This window comes from Sciurus carolinensis, chromosome 16, assembly GCF_902686445.1.
Source record: "Sciurus carolinensis chromosome 16, mSciCar1.2, whole genome shotgun sequence".
NCBI lineage: Eukaryota > Metazoa > Chordata > Mammalia > Rodentia > Sciuridae > Sciurus > Sciurus carolinensis.
Window position 1 is genome coordinate 64,247,377 of NC_062228.1, and position 26,375 is coordinate 64,273,751.

Consider the following 26,375-nt stretch of genomic DNA (forward strand, 5'->3'; position numbering starts at 1 on the left):
GAAGGAGGGACCGTATAGAGGGAAAAGAGAGGTGGGAGGGGTGGAGGGGATGGAAAAAAATAACAGAATGAATCAAACACCATTACCCTTTGTAAATGTATGATTACACAAATGGTATGCCTTTACTCCATGTACAAACAGAAACAACATGTATCCCATTTATTTACAATAAAATAAATTAAAATAAAAAATAAGAATAAGAAGATGAATGATATTATCAAGTGATACTACCAAAAGACAAAAAAATCAGGTTAAGGTAATACAAAGTGGGGATAGATTGCCTTTTTGAGTCAGATAAGAACCCTCTGAGGAGGTGGATTTCTCCTTGGGAAAAATGAGAAACATTAGGGAGGGGAAAAGCCAGTGTGCCAATGAGCATGGTCGAGACCAGCAAGCCATGGTCCCAGCCAGGGCCGCACCCTGCAGTTCCCTGAGGATTTTATGTAAAAAACATGTTTTGTCTTCTTATAAAAAGGAGTAATTTGTCTCAGTTCAAAAATGTCATAAAGGCTGTTTTAATTTATAACCTTAAGGAAGGAAGAAAACAGGCAGAAAGGAATGAGCAAGAAGGACAAAGAGATTATCCTTATGAATATGAGGACGGATTTTGGAGAATGTTTCTCAATGAAAAAGAGAAAGGGGACAAAACTAAGAATGGAAACAAGTGGTAGAATGTCCAAGTAAGTCACAAAAGGTTTATGGAAGATAAATCTCAGGAAATTTGTATGTGTGATTAAATTGACTATAAAAGATTATATGAAGGGTTTCGAAGGTCAGGTTTTCTAAGGTCAGAATCTAATATACTGACGTAATACCAGCATCTAACTCTATGTTTAAGAAAACAAGGTTTTCTTAAATCATTGACTTGTTCTTAATAACATTTGCAAAGACTGTCTTAAAGAATAAAGATTTTGGGCTGAGGAGATAGCTCAGCTGGTAGAGCGCTTGCCTCACAAGCGTAAGGCCCTGAGTTCGATCCCCAGTACCAAAAAAAATAAATAAATAAAGATTTTATATTCTATCAAGATAATTTCTTCTCTCTATTAGTTTCCATTACATAAGGAAATTTCATCTTAAAAGAATTAGGGTTTAAGTATCTGTCTATTGTAAAGTTTTTGAAATGAACACTTCAAAACTCTGGTTAAATAAACCACTATTATTTTAATTTTTAAAAAAAATACAAAAAATAGTAAGTGCTGGAGAGGATGTGCAGAAAAAGGAGCATTTTCACACGTTCATGAGAAATTATGAACCAATTAGTCCAACCAACGTAGAAATCAGTATGGAGGATCCTCAGAGGACGAGGCATGGAACCGCCATGGGACCGAGCTACACACTCCTCAGTATTTCCCTGAAGAATCAGCGTCATCTTCCTGCACTGACACACCCACACCCACGGTTGACAGCAGCACAACTCACAACAGCCAGACTAGGGAAGCAGCCTCGGTGTCCTTCAGTGACGACTGGACCAAGAGCATGTGGGCACACACAGTGGAGTCGTATTCAGCCATAAAGAGAATGAAACGGTGGCGTCTGCAGGAAATGGATGGAAGCAGAGGGCAAGGTGTTAAGTGGAATCAGCCAAACCCAGGATGTCAAGGGTCGTACGTGTCCTCTCACCTGAGGAAGCTGGAGAGGGAAAAGGGAAAGGATGGGGGCAACCTCAAGGAAACTGAAAGTAGATCAGCAGAGTAAAAACAGGGATCAGGGGGCAGGAGGAGGAACAGAAAGAGGAACACGGGGTGACAGATGTCAAGTCATATTGCTGAACTGAAGGGAAGAGAGGTAGAAGGCATGGGAGGGGAAAGTTGGATGCTGTTGCTATAAAACAAGAAGGGAAGTTCACACGGGAACTGCGGAGCAGAGAGAAACCCACACCGCAGACCAGGGCAGGCCGGGAGACTTCTCTGGTCCCCAGTGTCTCCCTGTGCCCCACACCCCACCCCCGGCTCAGGCTGATGAAACACCAGGTGCTCAGGTTCTGCTGCTCCCACCTGACGAGGGAAACCACATCTTCCCAAAAGCATCTCAGGGCTGGGAGATGGCTGGTCTACAAGGACCCCAGAACCCTGTGCCCAGGATGGGCTGAAAGAGCCCCTCAGGGAAACGAGGAAGGGAGGACCAGCCCCAGGTCACCCTCAGCTGGAAGGGGCTGGCTCAGGAGGGCACCAGGTGCACTGGCTGCTGCCTCCTGGCCCTGCAGGGATGAGGACAGATCAGGCGGACAGTGGAGGGGTGAGGACAGACACCATTGCTGTCTGAGCTCCTGCAGGGAGCCCAGGCCCACCCCACACAGTGCTGGGGAAACAGGAGCCAGGATATAAGGAGGACAATAGTTCCCTTTCCTGTGGGCTGCTGTGTGACACCCCACGACAGGCAGAACCCAGCCCCCAAGTGGCCACACGCTGTGTCCCTCTGTCCTGCCATAATCTGTGACCTCCTCCATCTGCACAGCCAGGACCTGGGGAGAGGACGCCATGACCCCCACCCTCACGGCCCTGCTCTGCCTTGGTGAGATGTGAAGAAGGGGAGGGGACACCCTGTTTGAGAGGGACCCCAGCCCACAGCCAGCCCTGACCATCAGGGGACACAGGGCCCAGGAGGCTCTGGGGAGGAGAGGGCCTGCTCAGGCCTCAGGGCTCCCCTGTCACAGGAACTCTCTTCCAGGGCTGAGTCTGGGCCCCGGGACCCGAGGGCAGCAAGGTGAGTGTCCCCAGCTGGCCCAGGTCCTGCTCCTCCCTGGGGACCAGGAGCCACCCTGGGTAGTGGATGGAGAACAACAGCTGTGGGCTGAGGCTGGGGAGCCTGGAGGGAGCTGGGCTGAGGGCTGGGATCTGAGGGGCTGTGCTGGGACCCAGCCTCTGATTCCCTTGCAGGGACCCTCCCCAAGCCCACCCTGTGGGCTGAGCCAGGATCTGTGATCACCTGGGGGAGGCCAGTGACCCTCTGGTGTGAGGGGACCCTGGAGGCTGAGAAGTACCGTCTGGAGAAAGATGGAAGCTCAGTGCCCTGGGACACAAAGATCCCACAGGAGCCCAGGAACAAGGCCAAGTTCCCCATCCCAACCATGACACAGCACCATGCAGGGCGATATCAATGCTACTATCACAGCCCTGCTGGCTGGTCAGAGCACAGTGACCCCCTGGAGCTCCTGGTCACAGGTGAGGTAGCTCCTTCTCCCTGACACAGTTGGGGACATGCAGCAGGTTGTGAGGACCTTTATGTTAGAGAGCCCCAGGTGAGAGAAAGGATGCGGGAACCTGGGACCACATGGCCAGAGACCCAGGGTGTGAGAGAGTGACCTGCAGGCAGGAGGGGAGGCAGGGTCTCGTATGGTTAGGACTGTAACACTGAGGACCAGCCCTTTCCCCTCCCCAGGTCTCAACTGGGGATCCAGTGAAAACTCCTCTCCTGGGGTCATGTCTAACTGGTCCAGAGTCCCAGGCTGGGCAGAGCACACAGGACAGGAGAACCCCTGAACCAGGGACCACTTTCCCCACCAGCCCTGAGCTCTGGGGCTCAGCTAAACTTGCTCCAACGTGACTCAGACACAGTGCTGAACTCACAGAGCACAGTGAGGGTGAAGAACCAGGGAGAGGAGCAGAGGGGACACGAGCAGCAGGGAAGGGCTCTCAGGGGCTCCGTAGAGTCCTGTGTGAGAAGAGCCCAGGGTGGGGGTCCAGGCAGGACACGGTCCTCGACTTCACACAGCCCCTCCTCTACCTTGATTCTCAGGAGACACTGAGACCTTCCGCCCATCACAGAGCAGCTCAGACCCCAGGACAGGGAGTCAGGAGGATTCTCAGCCCTGGGGCTGGTTCTCAGGGTCCAGTGCTGGCTAGGGGGGCGGCTTTCCTGGGTGGACATGGGGGATCCTGGGGTGATTTGTGTCTGCCCTGACCTCTGCCCTCTGTGTCCACATTCCCAGGCTCCCCTGCCCAGGATTACACAGTGGGGAACCTCATCCGGATGGCCATGGCTGCCTTGGTCCTGGTGGTCCTCGGGATCCTGCTGTTTCAGGCTCAGTATGACCAGAGAGGGACCCAAGATGCAGCCAGGAGGTGAACAGCAGAGAACGGGCAGCACCCAGAGTGCAGAGTGGGAGATGAAGGACCATCCAGAGGTCTGCAGAACACCTGGCTCAGCTGGGGCTGCACCCTGACCCTGTCCTGGCAGCAAAGGTGGCTGGGTCAGGACGGCTGGGTGCTGGCTGCACAGTCTTCCCCACAGTGCTGTGAGCACACAGGGCTGGCCCACCGCTCTCTGCAGCCCTCCAGCAGCCTGTCCCCCTCGGGGGCTGTCTGTGCAGCTTGCCTGAAACACGGGAGGTGGAGCCACAGGCTGGTGTCTGAGGACTGAGTAACGGGTGCTGGAACTGTGGCATGGCTCTGAAAAAGTCACGTGAAAAACCCGGGAGTCCTGCTGAGTGTTTGCTGTTACTGTCCACGTCCCTCCTGGCCACCTCCATGTGTCCAGGTATTGCTGTGTCACCCAAATGCTGGCTCTAAGTCCAGATTCCTCTGCTCACTGCTGGTCTTAGAAACCATCCAGCTGGAACTTCTAGAGTCCCCTGGCTGGCATGGCTCCCTGGGTCCTGCAGGGTTTCCTTTCTTCATTGAATCCCTAGGTCCTCACGTTGCCCATGGTGACACTGTGAACAAGCTGATCCCCTCCTTCCTCCCACCCGGACACCTAGCTCCCCTCACTCGTGTCCCTGGGTCCTGGGGACAGGAGCACAAGGCTGAGCCTCAGGGGCTCCTGGCTGCCCTGATGGAGTGGGAGCAGGTGGCTTCTCACCTCAGCTGGGACCTGGGCCTTGGCTCTCTGGGCTCTTCCTAGTCAGGGTGAGGCTCTGCTCCTCTCCTGACTCACTGAGGGCTTTTCTCTGACAAATGCATGTGGATCCTGAGCAGGGCTTTTCCTCCAGCTGTGAGGTGACTTGCAGGGCACGTTCCTTGTCACCCGTTGCTGTGATGGATCACATTAATGGACTTTGGATGTTGAACTGCTCTGCACACCTGGGACACGCGCCCCTTGGTCACGCTGTGTGACTCTTGCACCTGCTGGTTGGATTTGCTGAGCAGGTGTGTCCCACTGAGCCCTCGCCCTCCTGCTGAGAAACGCATCACTGGGCAACACTGTCCTGCAAACACCACCCAGGGCCTCACACGGAGCCCCAGGCAGTGACGTCACTAGGTGACCAGGCCTCTGGGGACCCAGTCAGGAGGTGGTGGGCTGGACTGGGATGCTGTGCAGTGAGGGCCTCTTCTGTGGAGCGTTGTGCCCTGTGTCCATGGGGATGTCCAGGGTGCTGTCCTTCCCCGGGAAGTCCTTGTGTGGTGTGGTGTCAGATGCTGCAGGCCTCTGGGAGTGACTTAGGACGCTTCCCTCTGCTTCCTCTCCTGGGTGGGGCACAGGATGGCACAGCGTCCCCTCCAGAGCTGGCGGGGCTCCTCAGCACCCACCAGGCCTGCCCTTCATTGGTAGTCCACGTGGCTGCTGGAGGTCAGTGTGCTGCCCCAGGACCTTGGCTTAGCATTTCCTCAGGGCAGGTCAGCTGCTGGCAGGTCCCCTAGAGTGGACGTGAGCCAGTCGCTCTCTGCCTCCATCTGGGAGGGGACCTGGCAGGGTAGGGCTGGGGGCTGCTGCTCTCTCTCTCCTCCCTTCTCTCTCCCAGCCTCCAGCTGCCCCCTGGGTTCTGAGTGGTCCTGGCAGAGCCTGTGTCCCTCCCTGTGCAGGTGGTGAGGTTTCCACCACTACCTGGCTTCCTGCAGCCTGAGCTCAGTGCCCAGGTTGGTGCTTCTGCCTGGTTCTGTGTAGTGTCCCTGAGCTTCCTGGGTCTGGGGTTTGGTGTCTGATGGGAACTGGGGACCCCCAGTCATTGTTGAACCCTCTGAGTGCCCCGTGTCCTTCTCCTTTCCCCTCCTGGTGCTCTGGGGTGCAGAGAGACACCTGTCCCTCAGTCCATGGAGGTTCTTGTCTCTGAACTCTTGACATTTCCACTGCTACAGTCTCTCCAGCTCAATATCCTCCCTCCATGGTTCCACCCTGGGAGAGCCCGCAGTGTTCTTCTCCTATTCATGCCAGTCTTTCTGGCCTCTGGGTGAACTTCTTTTAGGCTCTTTCCTGGGAAGCCCATCTCCTCTTGTGAGCTGCTCACTCTATCAGCCAGAGCCCTGGGCACCTTCAGTGTTACTGTCTTAGATTCCTGGTCTCACCATGCCTCATCCCTGCCCTGTGGGCTCCGAGAGCAGCCCTGGATTTCCAGTTGAGTTTTGGCTGTGGGATGCCTGGGATCCACCTCCTGACAAGTGGACCTGTGCTGGACAGAGGCCAGCCCTAAACACACCCTTGGAGAGGAAGGGGGAGGTGCAGGGACCCAACTTGAGACACCTGCAGCCCTGGGGGTTGTGACCTCCATTCAGCCCTCCAGGTGCTCCTGGCCAGCATTTCACACCTATTTGTGCAAGAGGTTTAAGATGCCAGCAGAGAGTTGCATGCTGGTCTGTAGCACAGGCTGTCACTAATACTGGACATGTGCATAATTCTGAGGAAGCCAGGTACTTGCTGTGGCCCTGCCCCACCTCACTCTGGACAGGCAGCTCCCGCATCCTGCAGGACGCAGACTCTGCCTGTCTTGCTGTTGCAGAAGACATGCTTTTGGACATGGGCTCCTCCAGCAGTAAACAGAGTGCACCTGGAGTCCCCTGCTCTGGATGGTGTGCACCTGGAATCCCCTGCTCTGGCCGGTGTGCACCTGGAGTCCCCTGCTCTGGCTGGTGTGCACCTGGAGTCCCCTGCTCTGGCTGGTGTGCACCTGGAGTCCCCTGCTCTGGCTGGTGTGCACCTGGAGTCCCCTGCTCTGGCTGGTGTGCACCTGGAATCACCTGCTCTGGACAGGGCTCTCTGCATCTTCCCCTGGGGTGGCAGTTCCTCAACAAGGGGTTTTCTGGAAACTGAAATTTTTGGCCAGGTGAGTGTCCAGCAGTGCATGGTCAGCTGTGTGTCTCTGTGTGATCCTGCTTCTCTGGACGGGGAGCTTCACAGTGCTTCTCAGGGTTCATGTCCCACACAGGGGAGAGCCGAGGGCTGCCGTGGATGGGGCTGGTCTGACCCGTCCAGGTCAGCGAGGCTGTGGTGAAGCCCAGCAGGCAGACTGTGCAGCTCCCTCTCCTGCAGAGCTGTGACAAGGACAGAGCACCCAGCATTGGGCCTTCAGTGGACACAGCAATCGTGCAACTTCACCGGGAGCCCAAAGCCTGGATCCTCCCAGGTCCCAGCCTCCCCAGTACATGTCCTAAGGTGTTTTGCTGACTAACCAGACAAAGTCCCTCCCATGGACTCTGCACCCCTCACCCAAATCCTTCTGCAGAGAGGGTTTGTGACAACCTCCTCAAGAAGAGAGAACTGAGGGTCAGAGAAGGTGATAAATGCTCATGGTACCCGGGCAATGAGGAGCACAACCGGAATTTTCTTTCCAACCCAGGCGCCCTCTGCTCTAAACTGCAACCCCAGCACTTTCATTTTTCATTTAGACACAGGGTCTCGCTGAGTTTCTTGTGGTCTCACTACATTGCTGAGGCTGGCCTTGAACTTGAATCCCCCTGTCTCAGCCTCTTGAGTCTCGGGGATTACAGGCAAGGGCCATCGTGCCCACCTTTTCTAATTTTCTTCAATTTCTCTCTCTCTCTCTCTCTCTCTCTCTCTCTCTCTCTCTCTCTCTCTCTGGGCTCATGTCCAGCATGAAGCTCCAGGTGAGCTGATCAGCCAGGTGCTCAGGGTCTGCTGCTCTGCCTTCACCTGAACAGGGAGCAGACATCTCCACACAGCATCTCCAGGGCTGGGAGGTGACTGGCCTTAGCAAGGGGCTCACAACCCTGTGACATGCACAGGCTGAAAGACAGATGGAGCCCCAGGGAGGCCTGAGAGGGGAGGACCAGCCCAGGTCACCCTCACCTGGAGGGGGCCAGCTCGGGAGACCTCCAGGGGTATTTGCTGCTGTGTCCCTGGAGGGATGAGGACAGATCAGGCAGACAGGGGATGTGGTCAGAGGAGACCCAACTCTGTCTGAGGGGTCTGCAGAGACCCTGGGTCCTGACACATCCCATCCTAGGAACACAAGTCCAAGCTGGGGGCAGGCAGTCCCCTCCTGGCTGCTGGTGTGAAGGCCCAGGACAGGGAAGGACTGGCCCCAAAGGGCTGTGTTCACCCCTCTCCTGACACAGAGCTGTGGCCATGGCAGAGCCCAGCAGGTGGCACAGGCTTCCTCCCTCCCCTGGGACAGCGAGGGGGCTTTGCTCTGTCCTGTGCTGCAGGCCCCTGGTTGAGCTCCTGGAGGTCAATGTCACAGTGGAGAGTCCCTGTGGCCGGTCCCTGCAGGGCTGAGGTCTCAGCTCGCCCACTTTGAATCTTCACATCTGGTAGTGACAGGTTTCCTGTGCTAGACCCGGAACTAAGCTAACACTTGTCAAAAACAGTATGAGGTTGACTTTCCTTGGCCATCACAGAAATGCAAAGTAAAATTACACTGAGGTCCCAGCTTCCCCAGTCAGGGGCAATTGTCAAGAACGAAAATAACAAGAAATGCCTTTTCATTTAAAAAGAGAACGGAGTTTTCTTCTCTTTCATTTTTGGTGTCTCTATTGCTGTACCTTCAAGTTCAAGTTCACTCTATTCTCTTGTACTGCAGTGTTTACATAACAACTGGTTGATTTCCTTCCTTTATGACAGTTTATGTCTCTAGAAGTTCCCTTTAGTCCCAACACACACATTTTTTATAACATCTTCTATTTATTTCCTAAACATTTTGAAAGTATGGAATACAGTTGTGATAACTGGCTTAGTTTGGTTTGGAGCTTGGATTGACCCCAGGGCCTCACATGAGCTAGGCATGGGCTCTAGCACAGAGCTACCCCCTCGCCCCTGTAACAGCTGATTTAATGTCTTTCTCTCCCAATTCTAACATCCAAGGGCCTGGCGTAGGTACCACACACAGAGCTGAGCAATCCCAGGACCTCAGCAAATGTCAGGTCACGGTGCTGGGCCCAGGAGCGTGAGATCGACACCCAGATCGACTTCTTAGATTGTGTATGTGTGTCTGCTCCACTGTCTGTCAGGGAACCTTTGACTGGACACCAGACGGTGTTTGCTGACTTGGCTGGTGCTGGATGCATTTGTATTCCTGTGAGTACTCGTGAGCGTTGTTCTAGAACTCAGATGCGTTCTGGGAAGCAGTTTGATCCTGTAGGTAATACTTACAGTAAGCCAACCTAGAGCTGCGTTGACCTTGAGGTGCCTGGTCCTCGCCACTGAAGCAGGGCCCCTCTGCACCTGTGACGATACCAGTGTCCTGTGCCACCCTCCAGGGAGATTTTTATGTCCAGCTGAGGAAAGACCCTGGTTCTGGCCCTGTGTAGTACCAGCCACTGTTGTCCCTCAGCTGAGGGTCATTTCCTGACGTGCACGTGCTGATCAGAGCGCTGAGGCTCCTGGAGGGACCCTCCAAGGTCTCAGGTCACCTCTCAGCAGCCTCCTCTCTCCTGCTCTCTCTCCTGGGAACTCTAGCTGCCTGGGTCTCCCTGGACATTCTGCTCCACTCAGCAACTCAGGGATGGGTCATTCAAGGACACACTCCATGGTTCCTCCTGCTCAGGGCTCTCTGTCTCCATCACCTGAGGACTTGTGGCCTTAGGAAGCAGTGGACCTGGGAACCAGGCCTGGCCCAGAGGATCTAGGGTCAGGCCAACCTCGGTGGACCCTGTCCCAGGGCCATCCCTCAGGGACAGGGTCAGGACTGACCCTACAGAGTGAGGGTCCAGGACTGTCCCTGCAGAGTGAGGGTCCGGGACTGTCCCTGCAGAGTGAGGGTCCGGGACTGTCCCTGCAGAGTGAGGGTCCGGGACTGTCCCTGCAGAGTGAGGGTCCGGGACTGAGCCTGCAGAGTGAGGGTCCGGGACTGAGCCTGCAGAGTGAGGTCCAGGACCACTCAAGGACTCAAGCTTCTACCTACCCCAGTGCTACAGACTGGCTCTTGAGCCACCTCAGATCCAGGTGGGCAGCTGTGCACACAGGCCTCAGGCCACCCCAGAGTCCCAGACTCCAGGCCTCCCCTACAGATCCAGTCAACCTGTCCACCCCATTGATCCCTAGGTGGAACCATGACCCAGATGCCGGGTCCAACCACCTACAGACCCAGGCACAGGTAAGTTTACCCAAAGAATCCAGCAAAAATCCCACATGAAGTGCCCACCATGAGACCCACCTGGAGACTCTAGATGGGATTGCTGGTGAATGGCCTTCCTTGACCAAGCTCGTCTGTGTAGACTGGGTTGTGTGCCTACTTCTTCAAATGTGCAGACACCAGTGCAAGGTCACAGGGTCATGAATGACCAGGGACACATGGCACCACCCATGGAACTAACCTGAGGACATGGAGATCTGCAAAGTACCTGGGGAGAGGCAAAATAATTATCTTAACGCATCTCAGTGACAAGAGAATTAAAATGAACTACTCAAAATCAGGAAAACAACATTCACAAGAACATTAGAAGGTCCAGCAAAGAAATTAAGGTCATAAAGAGGAAGCAAGACAGAGTTTGAAGCTGAGAACATATGAAACGTTCTAGAGAGAGCTTCAACAGCAGCCTCGAGGGAGGGCTCCCTGGGCAGGCTGAACATGCTCAGGCCCGCAGTGTCCAGGTCCACGAGTGCACAGTCCATGGTGCCCTCTGGTCTCCTTGGGCTCAGGCATGGGCGGAGCCTTCTTGGCATCTCCCTGGGGTGCTGGGGTCCTGAGGTTCAGGTTCTCTGGAGGGTGCTCTCTTCTTTCAGTGACATGAGTCACCTGTGCAAGGCTTCTCCCAGAATTGCCATGAGGTCACTGGCAGGTGGGCAGGACTCAACTCAGGGCCCCTGAAATGGGAGCCACTTTCCCACTTCTCAGGCAGAACCTGTCCCCATGGGCACTACCCCTTGCAGAGTTCCAGGAGACCCACCTGTGGGGGAGCCAGTTGTGTGGGTGGGGCTGATGTCACGTGGGGCTCCTAGGAGACAGAGAGGCTGGTGAAGGCTGGGCAGCCTCTGTCCTCTAGGCTGACCTCGGCGTCCTGAGCCCCTCCTGACTGACCTGTCAGGATGGCCCTACCCCACCTCCCCTGCTCCCTCTGCCCCTCCCAGGCCTCCAGGTAATCAGGAGGACCCTGGGGACAGGTGACCTGGAGCACACACAGTGGCCTATGATTAGACTCAGCTCCATGTCTGAGGACAGGCCACCCTGTCCTGGGGTGAACGGGGGAAGCACAGCCTCTGCCACACGAGGATGTGAGGAGCTCTTGGTGCCTGTGGTGTCCACACCCCCTGTGAGAACCAGCCACCGGAGGACAGAGGCTGGGACCCTGGCCTGGCCACTGGGCCTCACGTCCCCCAGCCTGGAGCTTTCCAACCTGGCTGCAGGTGAGGGGCTGGGACTTCTGGACCCGGGGCCGTCTCTGCTCTGCCCGTTCATCCAGCCCTCTGCTGGTCCCTTCTGCGTGCTCCCCATTCCTCCTCAGCTAAACCCCAGCATCTGAGGCCTCGGGAAAGGGGTCAGGGCCGTGGTGTTGGGTGGCCCCTGTGTGTGCACCCCTGAGGCAGGCTGCGTGAGCTCTGCTCGCCTTCACTGCTGACCTCCTCACCCCAACACCAAGCCTCCCGAGGACGTGGTGCCGAGCTGTGCTGAGCAAGGCCAGAGTCCATGGGGCTGGGGTCGCAGGTGCACCCCCAGTGCATCCCTGGAGCTGACTCCCGGGCTGGTGATGGACAGGGCTCTGGGTCACAGGTCCTGAGGAGGCAACAGGGCACAGGACCATTGAGACGTCACCTCACAGATACTGATGGAGCCCTGACAGGACCAGGGTCCCCACAGCATGGGGACAGAGAGGGGAGGACTGAGGGTCCACACAGGGTCTCCATCTCCTGGAGGATTCCAGGAAAACACCAGAAGGGGAAGGTGAGACTGGATTCACCCAGACAGCTGGACCTACAGGACACAGTGGGGGACACTCAACCCTGTCATATGGACAGGGAAGCAGAGACCATGAGGGTCTGTGGTCAGGAGGGGTGGGCTTCAGCATGACACTTCACAGCCTTGTCACCGCCAGGAGCCCCCTCCCTGCACTGGGCCACAACCCTGAGAGGGTGCAGGGTACATCACGTCCCTCCCTCCAGGAGCCTGCCGCATCTGTGGATATCATGGTGGTCTCTACAGGATGACCTGCTTTAAACCAGCACCTATGTACCTGCCTGGGAGCACAGGCGCGCACACACACACACACCTGAAGTCTCTGGGCTCCTGTGAACAGGCAGAGGAACAGCTGAGAGCTCCTTCTGCCTGTGACCACTCAGCTGGTCCCCCCACAGTAGCTCTCTAACACCTCCCTGGGCCCTTGCTCTACCCTTGACCATAGGTGGCCTTTGCAGACCCCAGGGTGGGTGGGGAGACCTGGGCACCAGGATGGCCCCAGGCTGCTCCTGCTCTGCACCCACCAGCACTGACCAGCAGGTTCAGGTCATGGGCAGACATGGGTGGGGAGCCTCTCCCTGGACACAGGGTCGGGGTCTGGGGTCTGACCTCATCCTGGGACTGCTGGCCACCAGTAAGTACCCCAGGGCACGGGGACCTGTCAGAGCCTCAGGTACGGCTTTAGTACCCCAGGCCTGGCCGAGAGCAGCACCCTGGACACTGTGCATCTGCCCCCAGGGTGTCTGAGTCACAGCAGAATCAACAGAAAAGGGACAGAAGATTGACTCTAAATGAAGAATGTCCCTGCTCCTCCCTGGGGTGGGCTGAGCCCCTGGACTGTAACCCCAGACTGAGCACACACAGGACAAGGACCATCTCATCCCAAAGCTTCCCCAGTGTTCCTTCCAGCCCTGGTCACAACCATCCCTGGGCCAGGCAACCTGCCCAGTGGAGGGGACCAGCAGCCAGGCCAGCTCCATGTCCACCCCATGCTGGAGCTGTGTCCATGCCACACAAAGTGACCCTTGAGACCTGGGATTCAGGGACCTCAGGGCATGAGGACTGAAGGGACAACGTGCAGAGGGAGGGGCTTGGGGTCAGGAGGAGGCAGGGAGGCTGTGGACAGGAGGGCAGCTGGGACAGGGTCCAGGACCTGGGACACACCTGATGGCTGAGCTGGGACGCGGCTGGGGGCCTGGGTGGCGTCCTCACTGCTCAGCACCAGCTGCAAGTCTTCACTGAGCTCAGACCAAGGGGGCTTTAGGTACTGGCAGTGATGAAGCCCAGCAGGGTCCTCACTCATGGAGGGAAGAGGAACTTGGCCTCTGCCTCAGAAGGTGAAGAGTTCCTCTGACCCCAGAACCGGGAACGTCCCTTCTGTTTATTTCCTTTCTTTCTTCATTTACCTGTTCATTTATTCTTGAGTGAGAGTCTCTCCATATGCCCGGAGGTCCTTGAACTCCTAGGCTCCAGTGACCTCCCTCCTCTCCTGCCCCTGTCCAGCTCAGGACATGCACTTCAGCCCCAGGGACACACAGTGGCTACCAGTGAACATGGGAAAGAATATTCCATGCAAACAGGAACCAAGAGAGAGCTGGGGAACCCACATTCACATCAGCAGAATAGACTATGAGTCAACACGCGTCTAGAGACACAGAGAAGGACATTAAGCAGTATAAAAACGTCAACCCATCACCCACCTGTGACATCATGGAGACACCCCCACCCCACCAGCATTCAAATACACAAGGAAACAGAGCTGGGTGTGGCCTGTGCCCAGGCTGTGATCTCAGCACTTGGGAGGCTGAGGCAGGAGGGGGCAAATTCAAGACCAGCCTGGACAATGTAGCAAGATCCTGTCTCTAAATAATAATTAAAAAGGGCTGGGGATGCGGCTCAGTGGCTAAGTGCCCCTACGAGCAACAATACCTAGAACAAAATGCAAAAGCCCCAGAGGAGTAGAAGGGAATGGGGAGAAGAAGAGACCAGAGAAGGGAATAGGGGAGAGGAGACAGGAGTGAATAAAAATGAGAGAGGGGAAGGGGAAGGGAGAGGACAGGAGGGGAGAGGGGAGGTGCCCAGGGAGGTGGCTGGGCTGCCCTGGGCCCCACACACAGCTGAGCTGGCCCAGGCCTGGCTGCAGACATGGCTGGAGCAGAGCCCAGCGCCCACCCCTCCCAGAGCCCTGGGCCCACTCCCACCCCACACGGAGCAGGAGCCTTCTCCTAAAGGACCCTTGATGACCCCAGACCCCAGAGGATCCTTCCCTGTGGCTCCTCCTCCATGTGGGGAACCCTCCATTCTCCTCCTCTGCTCTTACGGGAAGAGCTGTGCATTTCAGACATGGCAGGGACAACCTCTGAGAGCTCAGAGCAGATGGGCCTCACGGAGTGGGCACCAGCCCAGCACCACCAACCTCTCCCGGCCCGAACCCAGGCTGGCCTCCTGCCCTGGAGGAGAAGCTGGCTGAGCCCGTCCGTGTCCAGACCCTGCTGACCCCACACTCCAGGTCGTGAGGTGCAGAGAACGGGCTCCACACTGGACGCGGGGTCTGGGAGGCCAGATGTCCCTACGCAGGACGACACCACTGGAAATGAGCTGGCACTGAGCTGGAGCCTGGCCCCCAAGGGGCACCCTGCCCAGGAGACAGGGGTGCCCAAGAGGCAGGAGGCCTCAGATTCCATCCCAGGGAGATGAGGGGGGTCCTGCTGCTAAGGAGAGGGGAAGCCCCGAAGGGGACCATTTAGCAGAGGACATCCACACCAGCACCAGGAGGAGAGGCGAGGAGATCCCTGGTCCCTGCCCCTCTCTGTGCCCCCAGCAGAGCTCCAGCTGACTGCACAGCCAGGTGCTCAGGGTCTGCTGCTCTGTGCCCACCTGAGGGGGGACCTGCATCTTCCCTAAACCATCTCCAGGGCTGGGAGACCAGTGGTCCCATCTAAGACCCAAGAACCCAGCACCAAGATGGACAGAAGGAGCCCCAGAGAAGGGAGGACCAGCCCCAGGTCACCGTCACCTGGAAGGGGCTGGCTCAGGAGGGCACCAGGTGCACTGGCTGCTGCCTCCTGGCCCTGCAGGGATGAGGACAGATCAGGCAGACAGTGGAGGGGTGAGGACAGGCACCATTGCTGTCTGAGCTCCTGCAGGGAGCCCAGGCCCACCCACACAGTGCTGGGGAAACAGGAGACAGGATCTCAGGGGGACGACAGTTCCCTTTCCTGTGAAACTTGCGTTGTGACACCCCATGACAGGCAGAACCCAGCCTCCATGTGGCCACACCCTGTGTGTGCCAGTCCTGCCAGACTCTGTGACCTCCTCCATCTGCACAGCCAGGACCTGGGGAGAGGACGCCATGACCCCCACCCTCACGGCCCTGCTCTGCTTTGGTGAGATGTGAAGAAGGGGAAGGGACACCCTGTTCTGAGAGGGACCCCAGTCCACAGCTAGCCCCTGGCCATCAGGGGACACAGGGCCCAGGAGGCTCTGCGGAGGAGAGGGCCTGCTCAGGCCTCAGGGCCCCCCTCTCACAGGAACTCTCTTCCAGGGCTGAGTCTGGGCCCCGGGACCCGAGGGCAGCAAGGTGAGTGTCCCCAGCTGGCCCAGGTCCTGCTCCTCCCTGGGGACCAGGAGCCACCCTGGGCAGTGGATGGAGAACAGCAGCTGTGGGCTGAGGCTGGGGAGCCTGGAGGGAGCTGGGCTGAGGGCTGGGATCTGAGGGGCTGTGCTGGGACCCAGCCTCTGATTCCCTTGCAGGGACCCTCCCCAAGCCCACCCTGTGGGCTGAGCCAGGCTCTGTGATCACCTGGGGGAGGCCAGTGACACTCTGGTGTGAGGGGACCCTGGAGGCCCAGGAGTACCGTCTGGAGAAAGAGGGAAGCTCAGTGCCCTGGGACACAAAGATCTCACAGAAGACCAGGAACAAGGCCAAGTTCCCCATCCCAACCATGACACAGCAGCATGCAGGGCGATATCAATGCTGCTATCACAGCCCTGCTGGCTGGTCAGAGCGCAGTGACACCCTGGAGCTGGTGGTGGTGACAGGTGAGAGGACACTTGGGGTCCCAGCCCCTGGCTCTGCCCTTAGGAAGGGGGTCTGCTCCCAGGTGTCCCTGTCACAGCCCAGCAGGGGACAATGTGGAGGAGGGAGCCCATTAACACCTGCCTCCTTCTCTGCTAGGATCCTACAGCAAACCCAGGCTCTCAGCCCTGCCCAGCCCTGTGGTGACCTCAGGAGGGAACGTGACCCTCCAGTGTGGCTCACGGCAGGGATATGGCAGGTTTGTTCTCACTAAGGAAGGAGGACACAAGCTCACCTGGACCCTGGACTCACAGCAAGACTCCAGTGGGCAGTTCCAGGCCCAGTTCCCTGTGGGCCCCGTGACCCCCAGCCACAGCTGGACATTCACATGCTATGGCAGTTACAGGACAACCCCCCAGGTGTGGTCAGAACCCAGTGACCCCCTGGAGCTCCTGGTCTCAGGTGAGGAAGCTCCACCTTCCCTGACACAGTTGGGGACATGCAGCAGGTTGTGGGGACCTTTATGTTAGACAGCCCCAGGTGAGAGAGAGGATGAGGGAACCTGGGACCACATGACCAGAGACCCAGGGTGTGAGAGAGTGACCTGCAGGCAGGAGGGGAGGCAGGGTTGGCAGGTCCTCCCCTCAGCCCAGGCTCCTCTTCCCTCCAGGGCTGTCCAGGAAGCCCTCCCTCCTGACCCAGCACAGCCCAGTCCTGGCCCCTGGAGAGAACCTGACCCTCCAGTGTCACTCAGACAGTGGCTATGACAGATTTGCTCTGTCCAAGGAGAGTGGACAGGACCTCCCACAGCTCCCTGGCCAGCAGCTCCAGGCTGGGCTGTCTCAGGCCACCTTCCTTCTGGGCCCTGTGAGAGGCTCCCATGGGGGTCGGTACAGATGCTACGGTGGACACAGGCTCTCCTCTGAGTGGTCAGCCCCCAGTGACCCGCTGGACATCCTGGTCACAGGTGAGGAGCCCAGTGTGTGCAGTAGTGACTCAGATTCTGCCCAGTCCTGCGGGGGAGGTCCAGGAGGTGATGGGCAGGGTGAGGTGTGGGGTCTCAGGAGGGAGAGAGGCAGGGAGGGTCAGGGAGGGGCAGAGAAGACAGAGACAGGGAGGCACAGGGAGAGGAAGATCAGAGACCCTGAGCCACACAGAGAGCACAGGTCCTCAGAGAGGCCCTGGTGAGGTCTCAGCTCAGAACAAGCTGGGCCCCTCACCCCTCCTTCCTCTCTCTAGGACAGCTCCCTGCCTCACCCTCCCTCTCAGTGCAGCCGGGTCCCACAGTGTCCTCAGGAGAGAACGTGATCCTGCTGTGTCAATCAAGGATCCAGTGGGACACCTTCCTTCTGGTCAAGGAGGGGGCAGCTGATCCCCCCCTGCATCTGAGACCAGAGTCCAGAGCTCCAGGGTTCCAGGCAGAATTCTCCATGAGAGCTGTGACCTCAGCCCTGGCGGGAACCTACAGGTGCTATGGGTCTCAAAGCTCATCCCCCTACCTGCTGTCATGGCCCAGTGCCCCCGTGGTCCTGGTGGTCTCAGGTGAGTGACCCCTGACCCCATCCTCTGTGAGCTAGGGATTCACTCAGGGCCCTGCCCAGGACAGCTCTGGGTGGGTGGGAGTGAGGGGCCCTGGGAGGGTCAGCCAGCGGGATCCACCCCTCAGAGAGAAGGGGCCACTGGGTCCTCCAGCATGTGTCCCCACCCCATCACTGAGTTAAGAATGTGGGGGTGGGCACAGGGGGTCCTGGGGAGGCCAGGCAGGTGCAGGAGGATGAGCCAGACAGGTCCCAGTGCCAGCTGCACCCCTCACCCTTCTGTTGTCCTCCTACCCAGGATCCTCTGGGATTGTAGCCCTTAGTTTTTGGTCCCATCCACAAGGATGATCCCTGAGGACTCAAGCTCACTGGGTGCAAGGACTCCCCACCCTACCCTGTCCTGGCTGTTCTCAGTCTCCAGAGGACCTCGGGTCCTCCTCAAACCCTCAAGGACAGATTAGTATCCAGGGACCTGAGGATCTGCCAGAAATGGGGGTGGGGACACCAGGACCCGTGGCTCAAAGCTTGGAGGCAAGAGGGTGAGGTCAAGGCACAGGTGACACTGGGAACCAGTCTGGGGACGAGCAGCCAGCTGAAGAGGGGAGCAGGCAACCCAGCCCTCTCCTCCCACCCACCCCAGGAGGCCATGAGGAGCAGCCCCTCACCCCCACGGACCCAGGACCCCAGCGTGGTAAGTGAGGGGCTCTGGCAGGAGGTGGGTCCCAGGACAGGGCTGAGCTGGGGTGGAGGGTCCTCTTCTGGACACGCTGACCTGGACAGCCCCTCCCCTTAGGCTCAGAGTCCCCATGTGCAGAGGAGAGGCCTGGCCCTGACCTTCAATTCCCCTCAGTGCTGACCTTGGCTGTGCCCTGCTGGAGAGGAGGCACCCAGGGAAGCCCCAGGACCTGAACCTGCAGGCACTGTCCCCTCTGTGCAGTGACATGACCCTGTGCAGGGAGGGCTCAAGGCCATCAGGGTGTCCAGGCTCCTTCCCTGCAGCTCAGGCTGAGCTCTGGTGGAGGGAAGGAGACTGGAAGTCAGACTCCCCCAGCTCAGGCCCCAGCTCTGCTGCTCCTGCTGGGTGACTGGGCAGGCGGCCCCTCTCTCAGCCTCAGTTTCCTCATCTGTAACTGGGTGGTGGGTGGCGGTGCCATGAGGCATGATTGACAGGTGGAAGCCCTGGCACACATGGCCCCTAATCACAATGTCATTGTGCCCAGGACTGGGAAGGCTGCTGCAGGTTCTGGTCGGGGTCTCAGTGGCCTTCCTCCTGCTGCTCCTCCTGCTCCTCCTCCTCCTCCTCCTCCGGCATCAGAGCAGACGCAGGAAGGCGGGTGAGTGGCAGTGGTGACCTGGGCCTCAGTAGGTCGTCGGCTAACCGTGGGTCAGGTAAGGTGGGCGAGGGCAGCATCCCCAGGGAAACCTGCCCCTGGGGACAGGTCACTAGGAAACACTTCCACAGAAAAGGAGGACAGAAGACCCTGCTCACCACATGCAGACAGATTTCAGGCTGCTGACCCCGTCCCATCTCAGGAGACCTTGGAGGGGCCTTTTCAAGTCCCCCCGTCCCCTGCGGTGGCCTGTGGGGTGCGTGGCTCCCCCTGGGGCTGAGACTGTTCCTCTCACACAGCCCAGACAGAGGCTGGCCTCCAGGGACCTGCAGGGCCCACAGAGGCAGAGCCCCAGGACAGCGGCCTGCAGAAGAGGTGACGCCTGCTCCAGACCCAGACCCCCCACCGTCCTCACTGCCACCTGACACCCCCTGTCTCCCCAGGTCCAGCCCAGCCGCTGCCGCCCAGGAACAACACCTCTGTGAGGGGAAGAGGGCTGGGGTGGGGTGGAGCCCCAGGGCTCCCCATCTCCCAGGGCGGGAGGGCCAGGCGGGAGGCCTGGGGCTCAGGCTGCATGGACTGATCCCCACGCTGTGGACCTGGGACGTCACCACCACTCCCTGGCTCTGTGTCCCCATCTGGGACAGGGCAGGGCCTGTGGGACTGAGAGACCCCAGCAACTCTGTCCAGGAGACGACCCCCTTCTGCCCCCGCAGATGCTGCTGTGAAGGACCCGCAGCCCGAGGTCGGGGTGGAGCTGGACAGTCGGGTGAGACCCCGCCCCGTCCAGGCACAAGGAACTTCTCCTGCCCAGCCCAGCCCACCGGCCATTTGGCTGTCCTCCTCCACGGGGCCCTCAGGGGTGCCCAGGCTGACCCCTCCCTCTGGGAGCTCCGGCCTCCCCTGCTGGGCCCACCCTCCCTGTTTTCCTGTGGCCTCCTGGGCCCACCTGGTGTCCTCCTGGCCCTGGCTGTTGCTGTGTCCTGGGGCCTCAGAAGGACCAGGAGTGAATGAGTCGCCCGTCCCTGAGGGTCCCCTGCACTCGGCCGTCCAGCCAATCTCAGGGAGCCCCTCCTGACCAGCTCCAAGTGGGAGCTGAGGATGCAGCAGGAGCATAGCCCCAGGCCCTGCGCTCACCAGGGGACGATGTGAAGTCACGCAGCCTCAGGGGGGCAGAGCCCTTAGGGAAATAAAGCAGAGAAAGGGACGGGCACAGGGAGGGCTCGGATAAGCCGCCTTCAGCACCAGCCTGGATGCACAGGGCACGTGAACCTGGACCAGCAGCTGCAGCAGAGGACACGGCAGGTGCCAAGGTCCTGAGGCAGCTCTTTCAGGAAGATGGGCAGTGTGGCTGGAGGCCCGTGGGCAGGGCAGGAGTGTTAGGAGGAGGCTGCCAGTCCTCCAAGGCCTCGGGAAGTCCCTGCAGACCCTGTCAGGGGTGACACATAATCTGATTGAGATTGTTAAAGGGTCTCTCTGGTCACCGAGTGGAATGTGGCTGAGGAGATCCCGAGTGGACCCAAGGGGACCCTCTGTCTCGCTGTGTCCCTGCTGCAGAGCCCACCTGACAGGGACCCCCAGGGAGCAACATATGCCCAGGTGAGGCACTCAGGACTCAGGAGGGTCGGGAGCTGCCCTCTTCCCCCACTGTCGGGGCACTTCCTGGGCACAGAGGATGCAGAGGACAGACACATGGACACTCAGGTGGGTCCTGTCCTGTCCAGGCCCCCGGCTTCCCCTTGCCAAGCACACACCCTCCCTCTCGCCATCTCCCCACTCCAGGCTGCTGCACCTGAAGGTCCCCAGGACGTGACCTACGCCCAGTTGTGCAGCGTGACCCTCAGACGGGGGGTAGCTGCCCCCACTTCCTCCCAGGCAGAGCAGCCCCCAGCGGGGCCCAGTGTGTATGCTGCTCTGGCCACACTCACCCGGGGGCTGCCCCAGAGGACTCGCACTAGTGACCCCAGCCAGCCAGCCACCTAACGCTCCAGACTCCAGAACTCCTGAGACTCGCCTGACTCAGCATCAGAGATGACCAACCTCCCTACGTCTTGCAAATAAATCCAGAGGTTTCTCAGTAATCAGTGAGTGGACGGAGAGCCAAGCAGAGGGAGAGGTGTCTTGACATGACTGACGATGATAATGGGACACATCGAACTGGGAAGTGAGACTAAGGACCTTGCTGGTTGTATCAGGATGCGGGTTTTGCTTTGGTTTGGTTTTGGTTTGGGTTTTTGTGTTTTTGTACCAGGGATTGAACCCAGGGGTGCTTGCCCAGTGAGCCACGTCCCCAGCACTTTTAATATTTTATTTATAAATGGGGTCTCACTCGTTTGCTAGACCTGGCTAAGTTGCTGAGGCTGGCCTTGAACTCACAATCCTCCTGCCTCAGCCTCCCCTGTTGCTCTGATAACAGGTATGTGCCTCCACGCCCGGCTTGGAAAACTTTTTTTTGTTTGTTTTTAATGAATGAACTAAGCTAGTCTATCAAGAGTTTAGAAGAAGAATAACAAATTACTCCAAATGCAAGTAAAGTGAAAACGATAAGGTTAGTTACTATTTGGAGGAAAAAAACAACCCTGCTGTACGTTTGAGTGTGAGAACAGCAAGATAGCAGACAGCAGGGCACATTCTACACACATTTCAAAGAGAAAACAGCAGAACATCGTGTGTATTAGAAGACGTCCGTCGAATCGGCAAAATCCCCTCATATACAATTTGCCAAGTGAACATAAAGTAAGCAGAACATCTGAACTCTCTCCTGCACATTCGATAGACTGTGCCCGTAGTCTAGCGGTTTCCCCAGGGATGGAGTTGGGGAGCTTTGCTGGGGGTCTCTTCCAAAGCCTGAGGCACTTGGGAAACACGCACACAGCCCAATCTTACACACGCTGCTTCTGAGACTAGAACGCGGAACTGCAACCCAACACACGCCCTCAGAGCAGCAGAAAATCAACAGCGAAACCTGGCAAGGCAACAAGCGATGGGTAAGTCAAGGAAGGTCTTGCACCAACCCAGACCTGAGGCCCTGAAAGAGACCAGGTTCCAGCTGGGTGCTGAGGTGCAGCTTGTGACCCCAGCAGCTCGGGAGGCTGAGGAAGGAAGATTGCAAGTCCAGACTTCCGGAGACCCTGACGCCAAATCTCATCTCCACATAGATGCGATCTCTTAATTTTAAAAAAGCCCATTGTGTATATATACCCCATTTCTTTATCCACTCATCTGTTGAAGGGCGTCTAGGTTGGTTCCACGGTCTAGCTTTTGTGAATTGAGCTGCTAGGAACATGGATGTGGAATGCTAATGTTCAGTCCTTTGGGTTTAAACCTGGGAGTGGGATAACTGGCTCAAAAGGTGGGTCCATTCCAAGTTGTCTGAGGGATCTCCACACTCTTTCCAGAGCAGCTGCACTGATTTGCAGCCCCACCAGCAATGTATGAGTGTGACTTTACCCCACACCCTCGCCAACACCTACCACAGCAGCCAGAACGGAGCTTACATCCCTGTCCCTTGAGCCGGCCACGTGCCACCTGCTCCCACTCCCCAAACTGACCACTGAGGTCACCCACTACCCTGGGAGTCTGGCGTGTTCTCTGATCGGGTGACAGGGACGGGAGCCTCAAGCGTCAGGAAAGCAGAGCAGGCGAGGAGTGAGTAAGCCCGCAGCCACCGACACTGAGGGGCCTCTGACCTAGAGGCCACTGAGGGCACCTCTGACCCAGCGTTCTCCCTGCAGACGTGGCTTGTGGGTCCTCTTCCCCAAAGGGCTTGGCCCTGCCCTGTGCTGCAGCAGCGGGGACACCTTTGGAAGCCTCCAATCTCCTTTCTGGGCCCCCTTGCAGGCTGCCCCAGCAGAGGCCTGGCTACACCTGAGGCACCGCAGAGGAGGGTCCCAAGTCTATCATCGGCTCCGGGCTCTGGACACGGAGCAGGGCAAACCCGGGCTGCAATCCTGCGCAGCCTCCGCCAGGTTACCCCGCTCCTGGGTCTGCGCTGGGAACCTTCAGGTGATTTCTCTCGTTCCTTTATTCATCCATTCACTGGCCCAACGATTATGAGTGATTTACAAACACATATAACATCAGAAGATACGCCTGTGCGTGTGCGTGTTCACGTGTGCTCAGGCACACTTTATGCACACGTTGCGGGCGTTAGAGTGCAGAGTGCATGACGGCACGCCGCCCTCACCCGTCACACTCATCGGATTTCACGTGCACACGCGTGTGTGTAATTGCCTGTGTGTCGGGGTGAAGAGTGATCGTCACACTAGGAGAGGAGGCAGAGACCTCGCTGGCTCTGTGGAGGGGACAGTCTGCCCTGGGACCAGGGGACCTGGACAGCGGCACTGGAGCCCAGAGCGGGAGGGGAGGAGCAGGGGGGAAGGTCAGATCAGCCAGATGCCACGATGGGGAGAGAGCAGAAGCCCAGGGTCCTCGCCCTCTGCCCCAGACGGAGCCTGGCCCCAGAGGCTCAGGGAGGTGCTGGGAGCCGAGTCCAGGCTGAGAGAGCAAAGGCCATCTTGGCACCGTGACCCGGGTGCAGCGAAGGGTGGCTCCCCTCGCTGGCTAGAAGGAGCCAGTCAAGCAGACCCTGGGCCGACCCTGCAGTCCCGTCCTCCGAGGCCCCGAGGGTCTGGCTGGGCTGACAGGGAGGAGGGGAGTCCAGCGAGGCCGCGCCTGCTCCCCGCCCGCCCCTCTCACACCTCAGTCTGAGGCCGCCCTTGGGGCCTCTGCTCCCGACCCCTCCCTCATCCCAGCCCCCGCACACTGCCTCCCGCACTAGGCCTCTCTGCCTTTCCCACCTGCGTCACCAGGACCCCACATGCCAGCTTGAGTCCCAGGTGGCCCTGGAGGGGCTCCTCACCCGAGAGCAGGATGTCCAGGGGGTCAGTGGGGCCGACCACTTGGCGTTGTCCACTGCAGCGTCTGTACCCACCCCAGTGGGAGCTGCTCACAGGCCCCAGGAGAGCCCAGCCCGGGGCTGCTGGCCACAGTGAGGGGTGGTCACGGTCCCCCTGCTTAGACGGTGAATCCGTCCAGGTGACATCAGAGCCACACTGAGGGCCAGCTTCTCTCCAGGGCCACCGCCACCTGGCTGCACTGAGGTAATGGCTTCCTGGTCTCCACGAGCTGACCGCAGGTCCCCACATCTGCCCTGGGGCTCACCAGCGCTGGTCTTTCTCTTTCCAGGAGCCCCGAGCCTCCTCCCCAGCATCCTCCTACCTGGAGCTACACCTGCGTAGCTCCGTCCACTCCTGTGGACAGCAGGAGCTCTGGGAGCTGTGGTCTGCACCTGGACTGTCCCCTCAAGGCTTGGTCCCCAGGGGGCACTACTGGGAGGCGGGGAGCGTGGGGAGCTGGGCCTGGTGGGAGGTCTCCCACTCACTGGACACGTGCCCTGGACGGGGGTCCTGGGACCCCGCTCCTCCTCTTCCTCCTTCACTCCTGGACAGGAGGCGAGCACGGCCCCCCACCGTCCATCGTGTTGGCTGCCCTGTCACGGACCCAAAGCCTTGGGGCCAGTCCACCCAAGACCAGAACCTGCAGCACTGTGGGCCTCGAGGGGCTCTCCACAGACTGACCATCTCAGGCATTTGCTCCAGTTACCGTGCTGACTCACGAGGGGCCAGGCTGGGGACTTCCCGCCTGAGGGCAGGAGCCCCAGAAGGGAGCCCAGCGGTAGGGACCCCTGAGGGACGCCTGTGCGTCCTCCTGTGACTGGGGCTCAGGGACCAGGGAAGAGGCCTGACGGGCCTGGATGTCTGCGCCCAGGGTCCTGGGAGCCTGTGTCCTCCTTCCCTCGTCAGAAGCAACCGCCACATCCCAGTGTGACTGCACCTTGCCAGGAGCTGCCGCTGCGCCTACGGCAGCAGGAGGAGGCGGGGGCTCCCTGGGGCCCTGGCGCTGGCGCCCAGGGTGGGGACATGCCCGCTCCACCCCTTCCTGTGGGTGCAGGGGCTGTGACCCCTGTGACCAGGCACCCTGAACTCAAGGAGGACCTCGCGTGCCCTGGGGAGCAGGGAGCAGACTCCTCCAGCGCCCAGGATGCCCTCTCCAGGTGGGTAGTGCCTGCCCGCCTAGGGCCCAGGCGCAGGGTGACCAGCCTCCCCGGGTGACCAGCCTCCCCGAGTGACCAAGGGCCAGGACCAGCCCAGGTGAGGGTTGAGGAGAGGCCCTGGAAGAGAAGCAGAGGCTGTCATCCCAAGTTCCTCAGTGCCCTGTCCCCCAGCGGCCGCCCTGGTCTCTCCCACCTGCTCCTGCGACCAGCTCCAGCAGCACTGGGGAGTCCATGTCATTCCCAGGGGAGAGAAGGACCTGGGAACCTGGGACACACTCGCCTGCCCACACTCCTAGGCTGGGGTCCAGGCGCAGCCCTGTGAGAGGCCACAATCCTGAACACGTCCCTGCCGTCCCCGAGACCCAGGTCCACGGAGTTCCCAGGGATCAGGCCCCGGCACTCATGCCCCGTGTCCTCCTCAACCTCACTGGGGACGAAGGGCAAAGGCGGCCATGGCCATAACGCCTCCTCTCCCTGAGCTGGGCTGCGCATAGGGATGGAGCCACAGGGCCCGTGGGACAGCAGACACGCAGGCTGCAGGCAGCTGGACGAGCCCCAGGGCTCTCCCTCCAGCAGGGGCTCAGGAAGGGATGGCTGTCAGGCTCCACGGGCACCTGCTTCCCGGGGACCACGGAGCCTGCACCTGAGGCCACCCCATACCTTTCCCTGCTCGGCATGAATTTCTCTCAACAACAGTGGAGATCCAGGTTCTAATCCCCAGTCAGCCTCTCACATTGAGGTGTCACCCACCAATGACACGTCCCTTCTCAAGATCACCACATATGGGGATTTCCTTCCTTCCCAGCCAGCCCTTCCATAGATGGTCACTGAACCACTGGAATGTTCCAGGCCCTGAGCTTCTCCCAGCAAACCAGAGAGATGTGGTCATAGCAGGAGTTGAGCTCAGACGATCCAAAGATGGAAGTTCAGTATCTAGTTTCACAATCAATTACCCATTTGGAAAAAAATACAACAAAATATGAAAAGATGCAATGGAGAGAAGTAGCAGCTTCGTACCCAGCACTTATCCTCCTACAGGTTTCCTCAGGAACTGATCCTGTCCCACTGAGAGTAGATTGGAAGCGGGGCGTGGTGGTGCACGCCTGTAATCCCAGTGGCTCAGGAGGCTGAGGCAGGAGGATCACAAGTTCAAAGCCAGTCTCAGAATTCTGATGAGGCCATAAGCAAAGTCAGACCCTGTCTCTAAATAAAATACTTAAAAAGGGCTGCGGATATTGCTGAGTGGTTAAGCGCTCCTGCGTTCAATTCCCAGTATCAAAAAAAAAAAAAAAAAATAGTGATTGGACCTGGGTGTGCATAGTGCTCACACTAGAAATGACTAGGAAACGGCTGAGCCTGGGAGACTTCTTTGGTCCCTCTAGGATTCCACAAGCCTCCGATTTTAGGGATGTGCTCTACTCTGATTGAGGGGGCC

The 26,375-nt window shown here is 58.5% G+C and overlaps 1 protein-coding gene across 12 annotated transcripts; it reads left to right on the plus strand.

The window, feature by feature from the left end:
* Window positions 1-2,409: 2,409 nt before the first annotated feature.
* Window positions 2,410-26,082, plus strand: LOC124966906 (leukocyte immunoglobulin-like receptor subfamily A member 6). Of its 12 annotated transcripts, none has more exons than XM_047528760.1 (17): window positions 2,410-2,511; window positions 2,668-2,703; window positions 15,752-16,039; window positions 16,176-16,478; window positions 16,687-16,983; window positions 17,256-17,558; window positions 18,195-18,245; window positions 18,775-18,888; window positions 19,185-19,260; window positions 19,329-19,366; window positions 19,602-19,654; window positions 20,443-20,589; window positions 20,668-21,872; window positions 22,726-22,890; window positions 23,923-23,987; window positions 24,073-24,940; window positions 25,979-26,082. In XM_047528760.1, the coding sequence occupies exons 1-13, from the start codon at window positions 2,478-2,480 to the stop codon at window positions 20,866-20,868; spliced, it is 1,941 nt and encodes a 646-aa protein (XP_047384716.1). In that variant the 5' UTR covers window positions 2,410-2,477; the 3' UTR covers window positions 20,869-21,872; window positions 22,726-22,890; window positions 23,923-23,987; window positions 24,073-24,940; window positions 25,979-26,082. The 12 variants fall into 12 exon arrangements, with proteins under 12 accessions (XP_047384716.1, XP_047384714.1, XP_047384718.1 ...); XM_047528758.1 differs by lacking the exons at window positions 2,410-2,511; window positions 2,668-2,703 and adding exons at window positions 15,283-15,384; window positions 15,543-15,578; XM_047528762.1 differs by lacking the exons at window positions 2,410-2,511; window positions 2,668-2,703 and adding exons at window positions 15,283-15,384; window positions 15,543-15,578 and having other exon boundaries at window positions 20,443-20,484.
* Window positions 26,083-26,375: the final 293 nt, after the last annotated feature.

What these genes read in the sequence shown, in the direction of transcription:
- LOC124966906 (XM_047528760.1), top strand. Translation starts at nt 2,478, where the DNA reads ATGACCCCCACCCTCACGGCCCTGCTCTGCCTTG. An exon ending in GACAGCGGCCTGCAGAAGAG is followed by an intron (nt 19,261 to 19,328) that starts GTGACGCCTGCT and finishes CTGTCTCCCCAG; the next exon opens with GTCCAGCCCAGCCGCTGCCG. An exon ending in ACAGACACATGGACACTCAG is followed by an intron (nt 20,590 to 20,667) that starts GTGGGTCCTGTC and finishes TCCCCACTCCAG; the next exon opens with GCTGCTGCACCTGAAGGTCC.